General features: G+C 43.3%; 1 protein-coding gene across 1 annotated transcript; it reads left to right on the forward strand.

Moving 5' to 3' along the window:
- The first annotated feature begins 8,937 nt into the window (after nucleotides 1-8,937).
- eif2b4 (eukaryotic translation initiation factor 2B, subunit 4 delta) lies at nucleotides 8,938-14,325 on the forward strand. The gene is made up of 13 exons (XM_048985957.1): nucleotides 8,938-9,078; nucleotides 9,460-9,500; nucleotides 9,643-9,826; nucleotides 10,572-10,760; nucleotides 10,929-11,011; nucleotides 11,149-11,240; nucleotides 11,468-11,582; nucleotides 11,711-11,787; nucleotides 11,951-12,053; nucleotides 12,467-12,594; nucleotides 12,770-12,947; nucleotides 13,746-13,926; nucleotides 14,057-14,325. Exons 1-13 carry the CDS (start codon nucleotides 9,027-9,029, stop codon nucleotides 14,254-14,256), a joined length of 1,623 nt encoding a protein of 540 aa, XP_048841914.1. The 5' UTR covers nucleotides 8,938-9,026; the 3' UTR covers nucleotides 14,257-14,325.

The raw sequence follows: 14,325 nt of genomic DNA on the forward strand, positions 1-14,325 counted from the left end.
AGGCAAATCAGCTTGGTCTAATGGTGTAACAGAGTCCACAGTTTAATTATGTATGCTATAGCAGCAATGCTTCTACCCAGACAGATCACGGTCTTCTTACGAATGCTGCCATTAGCCCAGCAGTTGTCGCCTCTTCCAGAAGGAGCAGCTGCATTCCAGTTTCAGGACTTAGGCATCAGTAGTTTTTATGACAGTTGTGACATACTAGTCACACGACAGGATTATATGCCTCATATAGCTAGTAATGCATGCTTAATGTGATCATTTTATCATTGTTCCAAATAATAAAATAATAGACATTTATAAAGGAGTGGTTTTTCTTTTAATTAAATCTTGTAATTTGCAGTTAGGCACTAAAATGTTTGCTTAGCTCTGATCATTTCTTTAAAATACATTATCTACTTTGCTGACATTTTTAACCGAAGACAATGTAGGATTTACATCCCCTTATACAGTAGGATAGAGCACAACAACCAGATTTCTCCTGAGACCTGAACTGTAATCTTTCATCACCATGTTAGCTGCCACTGAGATAAATAAAAATGTTACCACATTTATCCACAATGTCCATTAAGCCAAGCCCAATAATTCTGTCATTTAAAAATGTGTTGAGTTGTCCTGTGGATTTCTGTTATTGCATTTTTAATAGCATTATTGTTGTTACTTTAGTAGAGATTTTATTGTGAAGTTTTGGAATGCATTGCACCGTATTACATCAGCCACAAAGTTCAAAGTGGCATGTATTTTTAGCCACGTAGATGCAAAACTTAATATGGTCTTTACAGTGGGGGATTAACTGCCAATTAATGGTGAAGAATACAAGATCCTCCCCAGATAGATTGTAAAGTGCTTCAGCCTGATGCTCTCCAACTTGAATGGGCTAGAGAACAGGATTGGCCAAGAATAGTTCCTGTCACATGATTGGTCTTAGGTGCATGACCTCAGTAATTTGGGTAAAAGTACAATTATACATTCACACAACCAGAGTGTATTACTCTCCTTACATATACATTCATTTATTTGGTGGATGTTTTTGTCCAAAGCATTATACAACGGAGGCACTAGCACTGGAGAATAATGCACATATAGCATGTAATAAATAAAGTCTAAATAAGCTGTACTTACATGTATTAAATATATTCAGACATATATACACAAAGGCTATATAAAGTAAACTGCTTAGCTGTATGACAAAGTCTATTGTCCAAAAACATTTATTTCAGTGCTTTTCACAGGATGAAGCTACCTTTGTGTGGCCTTGACAAGCTTTCCACCTGTTCTCCATTGTGACTGAACGCAGACGCCCTTTGACCTTTTCTTTTCCACCCTTGACAATCTGGGGCCTTTCAGGCAGCCGGTGCCTGAGCTCATGGGAACAGCTGTGTGAACTTAATTCAGAGCAACTGGCACGTCGACGGAAACGTGGCCCTGCCATGTCACGACAACTGGTGAGTCAGCAAGGATTCCACCACCGATGCAATAGGGATCGCAGCACTTCACGAAATAGACATTTTGGGCTCAAAATATTCTTTGCCTTATTTGCTATTGCATAGATTACTGGTTTAATACAGAGGGGGGACAAAATAACTGAAGCACCACCTGAAAAAGATTATCAGCTGTGAAGTATATAAATCACCAATTTGTAACTAGACAAATTACAATTGTAGCTACAAGGTGAGTCATATTGTTTTGGGTGCCAATTAGAAGTAGGTGTTAGCTATAAAAAGGCCTGACACATAGTATGTTGTTGTGCGATTATTCATTTCAAACCAACCTGAAGCTACTAACAAAGTTCAGAGGGGGGCAGATAATTGGGGTCCGAACTGGAGGTCAGGACTCCAAAACTAGAATGGTAAAATAATCGAATGTGGTGAACAGCCTCAAAATTCATGACAGCACATATGAAGACGTAAAGCATGTTTGCAGAGAAAGTGCGATGTCTTTGGACAAAAGCATCTGCTATATAAATACATTTGGATGTGAATGTTAACACACTGAAGAGTCGTTCCATGAATACCTGAATGAATGAAGTCAAACACCCTCTGTCAAACACAGGGAAAGATCCAGTCTAAAGTATAGAACGTATTTCCATTTTCCCTCAGTGAACTGGGGACTTCTCTCCTATCCATCTACACACAGTTTACGATGACAGAATTCCTAGAAGCTGAATGGATGTAGTTGATTTTTGCAGCACTTTCGATAATGTTTTAGCTCCCAGTGACATGAAAGCGGTTGTGATTCTTACAAGGAAAGTTTGCTTTAATGTCATTCTCATATATATAGGGCACAAAGTTGCACAGGATTATTTTTTGGAGGGGGGTGCATATGCACACCCCCAGCCTCCTGTTACGGCAGAAGGCAGGGGACAGTTACAGTGCGGCTGGTGTTCATCTTTCAGGTCAAAGTAGCGGAGATGTTGCTGTATTGGGGTCTTTCTGGACAGCAGCTGACTTCAGGCTGACACGCCACTCAGTCACTGAGCGGGTTTTGAGGTTCACCTTCTCAAAGCAGGGCTGACCGTGCATGTGGGAAGCACAGCCAGTAACCTAAAGTATTTTCCGATAAGGCCTTCCATTACATTCACCTCAGGGGAACATGATAGTTTGAGAATCTGAATAATATCTTACAGGAGGAAACCACACTCTTCGGTCTTCTATGGCAAATCATCAGTGGAATATTCCATCCATCTATCCATCCGACGTACAATCTCTGATCATGGCCAGAGTCTTGTGGGGGGGGGGGGGGGGGGGGGGGGCAGTGGAGCCTACCCCTAGCAGCATAGGGCACATGACACATATACACCCTGGGGAGGATTCCAGACAGAGTAATATCCCAGAAAGAATTTTTGTACAAGAATATTTAGAATATAAGTGTATAAAACAAATGTAAATGAAATCAAGCCATGTGTATTAATCATAATTTTATTCAACTACAATTTAAAGTGCACTAATTCGAGGTATATGAACTCTCTTGTGTGTGTATGTTACGCTGGGATCCTGCGCGCCGAGGCTAACCCGGCTACACGCTGATACTCTGTGGGCACTGTCGGAGGAAGAGGGTGGCCAGAATGCGCCAAGCTATTTGCGGATACCGTATACCTCGGGAATAGCCATGGCGTTGGATTTCAATATAAGCCGGTTTTAGTGCCATAGCTTTCTGTGAATGGGAGCCCGGTTCCTATCCCAGGCTGATTTTAGATCACAGGTGTTGACCTTAGCTACTGTGGATGGGGCAACTTCACACTCATTCCCGTAACTATAGCAGGGATGAGTTGCAGCCTCTGTGCTGAGGAAAGGTATTATGCTGCCTCAGATCTGATAAACATATAATCTCGGTGCAAACATCACAGTGCAGAACACTGCATTTTATTATGCAATAAATACAATAAATACATTTCTAAAACTGCACAGCAAAGTGTTAAACTCACACAATCACCTCTGTTTTCTTATTTCCTCAGTCTCAGTCATGACAGGATACAGGGCAGCACAAGGACAGGACTGCATGTGGGGGTGCTTTTATACATAAGCGTATTCAAGTGAGCCTTTTAGTGGAAGAAAAAAAAACTTGTTTGGGCAAGGATTTACTCTGGTAGAGCTATCTACATGAAAAGAGATCAAACCTAATGAAATTTTATTAGAGCTTTAAAAGCGATTTACAAAAATGTAAGAATATCTTTAGGTGTACATGTATGAAGCTTATGATGTGCATTGAAACCTGTAGACTTTAGTACATTACTCTGCCTTCCTTTGTATAGTTAATGAGCAAATCCTTGATTTATTTCCTGAGATCACAAACACATCACTTGGATATATGTCTCTCTTATCTCCTTGGGAAATTTCTTTTTTTTTTTCATGAGAAATTCAACTTGTATGTATAGAAGTCACACATACTTGGCAGACGTGGAACTAATACAATAATATATACAGACCCATGGAAACATGTCACATTGGACTTGTGTATCAGCGGAGATATGAGGTTTAATTTCAGCAGTGTTCTTTTGACCATTTTCCGCTGCTCTGTGCTAATAAAAAGCATTCCACAGTTATTTCTAAATGGCTTTTTTTTTTCAGGAGCCATTGACTGGCGGTTAAAGAGGAGCGGTAGGTATAGGGTGTCTGAAGCGGAGTGCGAACAGCTGAGAGGTGTGATTTCACAAGCTCGCTCTCCCTGTCACAAGGCTGATTGGGCTGGACAGGAGGTGCAGGAGAGGCCCAGGCTTCTAAAAGACACCAACAGGTGGGAGGCCGCTGTGGAGGGGGGCGGCGGGGGCTAGAAAAGGCTGGCCGGCAAGGCCTGCTCTGGACACAATCCAGGAGCCGGACGCAGATGAGGATAATGTTGGAGGAGGAAAACAGGAAAACAGGGAGGCTGGCAGGAAAAAAGATGCATTGGAGATTTTAAGCATTTAATTTGAAAAGCAATTCTGAATTCTGTAGAAGGAACAGGTACTGTTTTGGCCATTTCTGTCTTTTGGGGTTGTTACTTTTCTGTTTTAAGATCACTGTTAACTCTAGCAGTCTGGTGTTGTGGACATGATCTTTACCGTTTTCAGTAAATTTAAAAAAACATGCATACCTTTAAGATCTGTTTATCATATCTTTATAACGTCTTTATTAGATGAGATCCTAATAACGGGTTGCTATTTCAGTTATCAGTTCAGACGTAATAGTGATTAAACAGTTTCACATGTTTTTTCTTACCAAAATAAGCGATATAAATGAAATGATGATGAGACTGGCGTTGCTCTCAATATATTCAGACTAAAACCAGTAAATTGAAAATGCGCTCTTTTGAAGGAGCCCGAGTAATGTAAAAGTCCCAAACATTTTCTGGGGATATATTTCAATGCGCAGGATACCACTCACAACATTCTACTGAGTGGTACACTCTACACTGTCACGTGTAATTACAGTCTATAGGATAATCTCAGAAGTGATCCCTGCCTTTTTCTGGGGACATGGAACGAAAAGTATGCACAGGATGACTTTTGACAAAAAATAATGTGTAGATCTTTCGGTTAAGGAAATATAGTTCTTTGGAGAGAGAGAACAGCGTGCGATACATTAACGGCCTTTATCCTAACACATTAGACGGCTTCTCTACAGGATGTGAAAAGAGCAGATTCTCACGGGAAAGGCTAGGATCAGGCGGCAGCACTGTCACGTACGATGGGGGAGCGGGATGCCACCGCGTGCGGGTGACAAAGGTCTCCTTTGATCTGCATGTGGATCCCCTTGCTTTCTAGGTAAATAAGGGATTGCTGCTCGGATGAGGAGCACTGAGAACCTTTTGGGCGGCCATTAAGAGACATGCGAGGTGTCTGGGGAGAGGATGAGGTCGTCCTGTATGGGTGCTCTGCTTGGCTGATGGCTCCCCTGCCTTCTGATTTAATTCATGGCGTTGGCATGTCATCTATCCACACAGGCTGGGAAAAATATATATAACGGAAATTTAAAATTCACAATTAGGTATGATAGTGTCATTACTCTACTATATAATTACTCACACAATATTATGCTAGAACTCTTAGGGCTCTTACCATTTTAAATGATGTGGCCGCTTAGAACATGTACTAATGTGGGTAACTTTACACGGTTTCGACATGGCATGATGTTCGACGGAAAGCATGTCACGGATGTGCTGCGGCGGCAGGCACTCGCGCGCGAGCAAATGCGAAAGGTGACCTTTCAGGGACGGGCCGTTTTGGCCGGCCTGCTTAATCCATCATTATGTCACCCGAGCTGCACGTGGTAGACAACTTGCAAAGGACTGACTTAGCCAATTGGGTTTTTGGATTCAGTAGTAGTAGCCAATAGGAAATGAGCATAACTTCAGTCCAGTGAATCTGAATATGTTAGTGTAATTTTAAGGAGAGAATTATCATATTGGAGAAATCCAAGAACTCAAACCTTTTTTGTAACAAAAGAATGAAGTTGTCAAATTACTGTAAAGGTAGCATATTCATTGTCCTGTTTGTCCTACGAAGGGTCACAGGCTTAAAGACTGATATAGCTGCCAGTGTTCTCACACTACATGCCCTTTGCTGCTGTTTATGGGATACTATTACTATGCTATGCTATGTTATACCATACCATACTATACTTTTGCAATTTGTACTGCTAACTGTTAATTTGGCTGGCTTTGGTTTGAGTCCAGGCTCTCTAGTGTATTTGAAAGGATGTATTGTGTCTGGAGCCAGGGCATCCAGTTGTTGCTCTCTGAGATGACATGCTTCCTTATATCCCCATATGAATAAGTCAGTTATGGAATGTAAGGAAGTGTGTGGTTTCGGGGAGGACTTGAGCTCCGTTAAAGAATGCCTTCATGCTTCAAAACAAAATAATGGCGGAAAAGAGCGGGTGTGGAATTCAGCCTGCCAAAGCAGACACGCCAGAGTGTTGTGGGAAAAATCCTGTCATTTGTGAGAGTGTATTGGAGAAAGGATGCGGGAGAGAAAGTGATTGACGTGATAATGCGAGAATGCCAGGTGCAAATCGTGTCCCTACACAGAGAAAAGCGGCCCCCTGGCATCTAGGTTTATACCCCACACTCCCACCTCCCCCCCCGAGCATGTGTCCTGAGTGCACCAGGGTATGATGTGGACTCCCATCTCAAATCCACAAGGCCACTGGGACTGACAATCAGAGCTAATTGATAGAGCTCATGTGTAACCTTAGTATAGCTCATATAGCAGTGCTGCCCAATCTGGTCCTCTAGGACCAACAGTTGGTCCATATTTTTGCTCCCTCCAGGCCCCCTGTCAGACAGTCCATATTTCTGCTACCGGGAGCTGAGAGAAAGCAGAAATATGGACTGTCTGTGGGTCCCTGAGGATGGCATGGAGGGCAGGTGGAGGCGGGTGGGGCTACAGGAGTGGTGACCTCATGGACTGTGTCCACGGAGCGCTGGAAGTTGAGCTCAGAGAAGGAGACACGCGGGGGGAAGGATATCTAAGCCCTATCACTTTTTACTCCTCCTTTTTATACTGCTGCTCCACCTTTCACAATCCCTTTCTCCAACCATGTGATACTTTTCAGAACCTAAGCAAAGCACGGTGTCCTACATCAACATTATCAGTACTCTACTTGTCCTTCATTTTCATTCAGCTATTCCTATGCCATCAATACATGACATGCTAGTTTCAGAAGCATGCAAGGGTATGGGGCACAAATGACACAGCAGAACATCGAGAATAAACTCATCATTGCCACAATTCAATAAAGTACTCAGTTTCCACCACCTCACCTTCCCTCATCATGCATGTCCTCCAAACCTTCTTGCAGACTGATGTTCACATCATATTATTTAATGATCATCAACAGAAAAATGAGCTATTTCTGCTGCATCAGGAATCGATACTGACAACAATAAGCGGATCTTGTCATTTACTTCCTGTTGCTTTTCACACTGGCTGTGTGACATGTAGGGTATCAATTCAGCCTGTTGAACTTGTTCCTCCTCCCTGTAGGTGGAGACATCACTGCTGCCACAAGGCCTGAAACGCAGAGGCTCTGAAAGACGAGCCCAGAGCCTCGGCTCTCTGGAGCAGCACGCCTTGCTGTGGCTGGTAAAACGGAACCAAGTCAGGTGTTTCAGTGAGGTTTGGTCCCCTTCAACCAGCTACTGCGCTGTGAATTCTGCCATCAAGCTCAGTGAAAAGCCCTAAAGAGATGGGTTTGCCTAACGGAGGTCAAGCCATTTGAGACACTGGAGAGAGGAGGTGGACAAGGCCTTTGTGAGTAAGGTAGAACTAGAATAGTATCTTTCTTTTTTATTATGCAAACATGTACAATGTGCATTTATATAAATAAAGGAATCTGCAACTAAAAAGAATGGTGTCTCTGTATAAATGGACTCTTGTATATTTGTTTGTAACAGCATCAAAATAAAATGCTTCCATCTCCCTCATAATCTGCCAAGAACAATAATATGTAAAACAGAATGTCCTTACAGCAATGCCACTAAAGGAACTGAAAGGTGTTTACACAAAGCTCTCAAAGGTTCAATTAACATGTTCAGTAATTTTATAATTTAATACTTTAAGTATATATTTATAATAAATAAGGACATGTAACATAGTTACTGCTGTCTTGTTACCATATTAGATCGTTATTGTTATATTTTTATCAGTAATTTTATCTATAACATTTTTACAAAAAGAGCCAAAGCAATATTTATCCACATTAAAAAAATAATAATTAAAAACCATTAACATAATTAATATATATAAATGGGGGGGACTGTGAGCTCCTCTCAATATTGGGCGGCTGTGAGCCCACCCTACCACCATCAACCACCCAATATGTTATAATTACGACCTTGTTCTCACCCAGTGTTGACTCCATGGCTACCGCCTTGTAGTTGTCAGGACAACTTATGATGGCATTAAAATGCCGGTAATGATTTCTACTAGTAAACGCCAGTCATCACTGAATTAAGAATGTTTAAATGGTGACTGAGGACACTCTAAACAAACAAAACAAAACAAACGAACAACATCAATGGCACTTTCCGGAATATAACGCCTCCAATGACCTTGTTTGGGAGTGTTTCCGATACCGTATGAGAAGGAGACTGAATGACCTGATGACTGAATTAACATGCTTAAAGATATCGTTCAGTAACGGTAAGGTGGAAAGAAAATACTGCAACAGGGCTAGAGGAGCTAAATAAAGTTTCAACTGCAATACATAAAGCCATAATAAACAGTAACATACACGCACAAACGCCAGGCAGACGTATAAATATCCGCTAGAATAAAAATAGCCCTAGCCCATTCCTTGAGCATACCATTTATATTTTAGAGGGCTGTAAGGGGGCTTACTTATATATTCACTCCTGCATTCCTCCATTCGTTTATTAATTATTGGTACAGGCAGCATGACAGAAAGCCATTCTCCGGAGCGCCTCTGATCACCCACGCGGCAGCAGCGCTCTTCCTACGCGATGACTCGCGCCGCATCGTCGCTCGCGCACCAGCAGGTGGCGCTATCACGCGCATACCCACGCGCTCCGCTCTGCCAAACATGGCGGCTTCAGCAGAGAGGCAGCGGCCGAGGGACCAGCCGCTCATTGAAGGTAGGTGCGTTTGTTATGCAGTATAGAAAATTAACGACTTATCGTCTTCTTTGGTTTATAAAAGTTACAGCTATATTAGTTGTTATAAGACTGTGTAAAGCTAGGTGTAGTTAACCAGTTAGCTTGCTAATGAGGTGCCCTATGGGGAAGCTAGCTGTCATATTACCCGTTTATCTTTAGTTTCATTTATATTTAGGTGTTGCTGTAGTGGTTAGTCATCTCATTTGTGTTTCTTACACCATGTACATCATTTAATCTTTATGTTTATATTGAAAATGTTATGCACGTCTGATGCAATCGGGTGTAATGATAGCTGTTAGCCAGCCGGGTGGCTAACTGACATTACAAACCTCACTTTTTCTTCTCTTATTTTGGTTTCAGGAGATGCGGATCCAAAGAGAAATGATATTTTACGGGCAAAAGTAAGTATGTTCATTGCATATTTTTATATTACCGAAATGTATAATTATTGTCCAGACTCCACGCTTTATTCTGAATCCTTCGTGAAAGTTTGAAATTAAATAGTTAGCAGGGGTCTGACGTGAAGGTGCATCTTGCCGGTAGAATGAAGGACAGGAGTTGAGTAAAGAAGAGAAACAGAGGCTGAGAAAGGAGAAGAAACAGCAGAAGAAGAAGAAGAAGGACGATGGGTGTCCCCCGGACAGCCAGGCAGAAAAGCAGCCTGTAGCCCCTGGGTCATCACAGGCTGCACAGACGCACATCCAGCAGGCTGCACAGACGCAGAAAGGTGAACACGGGTCAGCTGGGATGTGGAGGAGCAGCTTGTTGTTTGAAGGGAAACACACACACCTTCCTCATTCTTTAACTTCTACATGGATGGAATTTCAGTACGTATAGGGAGCACCAGCGGAGGGAGTTCTGTGGGGTTGATTCCCAATACCGGTTGTGTGTATGTATGTTCCACAGTTCATGCTTCCTCTCGCGACGATGTGCTTTGGTGAACTTGGTATATCTGAATTGTATAGTGTATGGTTGTGTGCCCTGGAGTAGACTAGCATCCCATCCAGGGTGCTTCCTGGAGTGGGCTTCAGGCTTGCAGTTACCCTGTACCATATATGAAGAGGGCTCAGCGGTACAGGTCCAGTCTGGTCTCTTTCGCATCATTAGACATCTTGTGCCAGCTTTTGAGCTGCTTCCAGACTGTGCGGTATTGTTTTTGAAAGGCACTGCAACTGGAAATTTTGTCAGGGCCTGGCAACCTCCAGGAAATTTCTGACAATGCTCTCAGACAAAACTCTTGCTGAATGATCGATTAGCTGCAAGACACTGGTACTGGATAGTTGTGCATTAATCTTGTTTTTAGTAAAAGGTAGAACTCACATGGAAAATTAGTGTATTTAAAACAACTTTTACCATTGATTCTGTCAGTTTCACAGACTGCAGCAGTGCTTTTTGCCCTTTGCCGTTGTCCCATGAGGCACACATCGTTGCAGTTTTTAAATCTGGGCTACAAACTCCTCTTTGTTCCTCAGCCCCTGTATCGGCCCCCGCTTGTGATGCCTCCACGCCTGCCGACAAACCTCCCAAGAATAAAGCAGAGCGAGCAGAGAGACGCGCGCGACAGGAAGCAGACCGAGCCAACAAGCAGACTAGAAAGGGAGATCCCGCCTCCCAGGTGCCTATTGGCAAATCCAAGCCACCTCCAAGTGAATCTCAGCCAGGTACGGTTGTCTTGGATGCCCTGCTGAATTCTTGCATACATGCTATTGTCCTGTAACGTAAAATCTTCACTATAGATATTTTAAATCACCTGCTCTACAATCTGCAATCTGATTGGTTCAGAGAGATAACCAATCACCGAGCTTGATTCCTCCCTGTCGTCTCTGTAGTGGTGAAACGACTGCCAGAACACGTTCAGGTGGATGATCCCGCAGCTGTGAGGAAACTGGCTAAAAAATTGGAAAAGCAGCAGGTGAGGTTTCTTTCTGTATGTTTTGCATCCCTGGATTTTGTTTCTGAAGGGGAAAACCAGAATGTTGTCTGGACCCCAAGGCTTGCGCCAGTTTGTGGTGTTTATTCTGACGCTCAGATTCCCGTTCTGTTTTCCAGATCCCAGTGAGGTCAGAGTATGGCTACAAAGTGTCTTTATTCTCCCACTTACATCAGTATAGCCGTAAGGCACCTCTTACTCAGCAAATCAGGTATGGTGACAATGCCTGCTTTTGACTGGATGTAAAAATCCTTCTCTTCTAAAAGTAATATTTCTAAAACCCCTTCCCTCATTTGTGATTGTTTCAGCCCTAGTGAGTCAAAAAGTGTACTTTTAGTGTACTTTGCTTTATTGCATTCTTTAATAAACATTGCAGTGGGTTAGGCTCCTGTCTGCTCGCGTCTCTGCTCCAGTATTGATTGCTTTTGTCTGCCAAAGCATTCCAAATATGGTGATCCACCCTTCTGTCGTGCGGCTGGGCCTGCAGTACTCTCAGGGTATCGTGGCAGGCTCCAACGCCCGCTCCATCGCCCTGTTACACGCCTTCAAACAGGTATTGACTTCCTGAGGCGTCTGCCGGGCTTTCAGCTCTATGCCTCCTGTCATGTTCAGCCCGAAGATGCTCTGTTTACTTTGTGCCTTGATTAGGTGCCCCCCCCCCCCCCCCAATCTTTCCTGTAGGTTATCCAGGACTACAGCACCCCTCCCAATGAGGAGCTGTCCCGAGACCTTGTAAACAAACTGAAGCCCTACATCAGGTATGAAGTAAAACAGCATACGCTTTTATGTCATTGGCACTCAGCAGAGGTAATCAGGTTATTTCATGTTTTATTGCTAGTTAGTATTGATTCTGTATATAACGACTGAAGGAAATCTTATGGCGCTCATAGAATATGTTATTGGTCTTTGCCTTTCCCCCAGTTTTCTCAATCAGTGTCGCCCCCTGTCAGCCAGCATGGGAAATGCAATCAAGTATATCAAAAAGGAAATATCCAATATTCCAAATAGCTTCAGAGAGGAAGAGGTGAGTGACATGTTAAGCTTGGAAAAATGGTGCAAATATACTCACTTATTTTGTGTGCATTGACGTTATGACAAGAGATTAACACATATTTAATCTTTCATTACAGTTGAGTTGATGTGTACTTGGGTATCAGTTATGTCAGTCCACGTGTATTAGAATGAAAGGCTCAGTGCTTAAAAACAGGGACTCCAGTTTCTTCCCAAAGTCCAAAAACTGCAATTAGTTGAATTTATATGTTTAAATATCTTGTTGATGGTTGTATTACAGTGTTTGTGGTACAGTCTTGTCTGTCTATGGTACCAGCTTGGTGTAGGTCACTCATTTCGGTTCCTGTGTGTCGTTTTAACCAAGCTGGCTGCATGACTCCTGTTGCAGGAAAAATTGTCCCCCTCATTTGTGACTGTGGTTCACAGGCCAAGTCCCACCTGCAGAACTGCATCGATAATTATATCGAGGAGAAGATCAACCTGGCAGCCAAAGCCATCTCAAAGTTTGCCATTGAGAAGATCAGCGATGGCGACGTCATTCTGGTCTACGGATGGTAAGCTCTTAGTGCTCACGTTGGCGCGAAACATGAAAATAACGGGAAAGCTGTGGCCAGGTTCGTATCGACATCTCAGAAAGGAGTCGCATGCAGTCTTAACGGCATGCAGGGGAGCTGAGTGTTACAGCCTTTCCCCCGCAGTGCTCAGCCCTGATCCATGCCTCCCTTCCAGCTCATCTCTGGTCAACCACATCCTGTGTGATGCTTTTGAGAAGGAGAGGAAGTTCAGGGTGATCGTGGTGGACAGCCGGCCTAGGCTGGAGGGCAGGGAGGCCCTGCGGAGGCTGGTGAAGATGGGCATCCGGTGCACCTACGTCCTCATTTCTGCTATCTCCTACATCCTGCCTGAGGTGCCCCCCCCAATCTTCTGTGCCTTCCCCCATCACTGGAGAGAACACAAATATAAAGTGTACATGATAACTGGAAAAAATATTGGTGTGTAGAAACATAGGAGTGTAACTGTGCACAAAATTCATAGTTCGGTTCATGGTGGTATAACTAGGTGAACGAAATTTATCTGTTATTGTCAGGTTTATAACAGTATTTATCCAGAAGGATCAGTCTTTTAGTCCTTTGCACAGGCTGTCATCAGTGGTTTTAGGCAGAGCCTCCTTTTCAAACAATTTTTATTATTAAAATTGCAAGCACACAAAGTTGTGAACTAAACAAAAGGCAAGGTGGCTGCGTAACAGAAGCTAAGAGATGCTCAACAGCTACCTTCAATGTTTTCAATGCCAGCCTTTCGAGAGGCCGTAGCAAGTGTGTCTATTAAATGAAATAAATCTAATTAGGTGCTTTCAGAAGAATAATGTGAAATCACAAGGCTTAGGCAGATGAAGAATGCACTACTGTGTGTGTATATGTATATATTATATGTATGTATATATGTATGTGTATATATATATATATAAAGGTTTATTGATTTAAAATATTGACGTTGATGCATTTTCAGCAATAATTTCATCAACTGCGTCAACTAATCGTGGCGGTCCTAGTTTGGTTTTATCAAGAAGTGTACCTAGTTTGACATACTGCGGCCTTAAGTGGTGTAAATTGCCAATGACTTTTTTTTTTAACCCTGAAGCTTCATGATTCTGCAGTGCTCTAGCAATCTTTACTGACATTCTGTATCCCTGTGTTCCCCAAAGGTGTCCAAGGTCTTCCTAGGAGCGCACGCACTCCTAGCCAACGGCTACGTCATGTCGCGTGTGGGGACATCCCAGATCGCCCTGGTGGCCAAGGCCTACAACGTGCCTGTGCTGGTGTGCTGCGAGACGTACAAGTTCTGCGAACGCGTGCAGACGGACTCCTTCGTGTCCAACGAGCTCGGTACTGCTTCGTTTGCCTGATGGTGTAGAGCAGTTCATTTCTTAGCTAACCACTACTTTCTAAAGTTTTAACTTGGTCAACCTCAGACCTGATGGCACAGGTAATGACATCCACTGTGATTGTCGTGTAGATGACCCTGACGAGCTCATGGCCACCCGGAAGGGGAAGACACAGCTGGAGAACTGGCAAAACGTGCGCCTGCTGGGCCTACTGAATCTCGTGTACGACGTGACGCCCCCCGACTTCGTGGACCTGGTGATCACTGAGCTGGGCATGATCCCCTGCACGTCTGTTCCAGTGGTGCTCAGGGTCAAGAACGTGGACCAGTAAGCCTAGCTCCCGCCCATCTGTGTTCTACACAGTGCTTCCTATTTCAAAAATAAAATTATTTCAAATGGC

This window comes from Brienomyrus brachyistius, chromosome 19 (genome assembly GCF_023856365.1).
Source record: "Brienomyrus brachyistius isolate T26 chromosome 19, BBRACH_0.4, whole genome shotgun sequence".
NCBI classification, from domain to species: Eukaryota; Metazoa; Chordata; class Actinopteri; order Osteoglossiformes; family Mormyridae; genus Brienomyrus; species Brienomyrus brachyistius.

Coding starts and splice junctions, on each gene's coding strand:
- eif2b4 (XM_048985957.1), top strand. CDS start 9,027: ATGGCGGCTTCAGCAGAGAGGCAGCGGCCGAGGGACCAGCCGCTCATT. Junction 11,241..11,467: donor CCTCTTACTCAGCAAATCAG/GTATGGTGACAA, acceptor TGTCTGCCAAAG/CATTCCAAATATGGTGATCC. Junction 13,927..14,056: donor CTTCGTGTCCAACGAGCTCG/GTACTGCTTCGT, acceptor ATTGTCGTGTAG/ATGACCCTGACGAGCTCATG.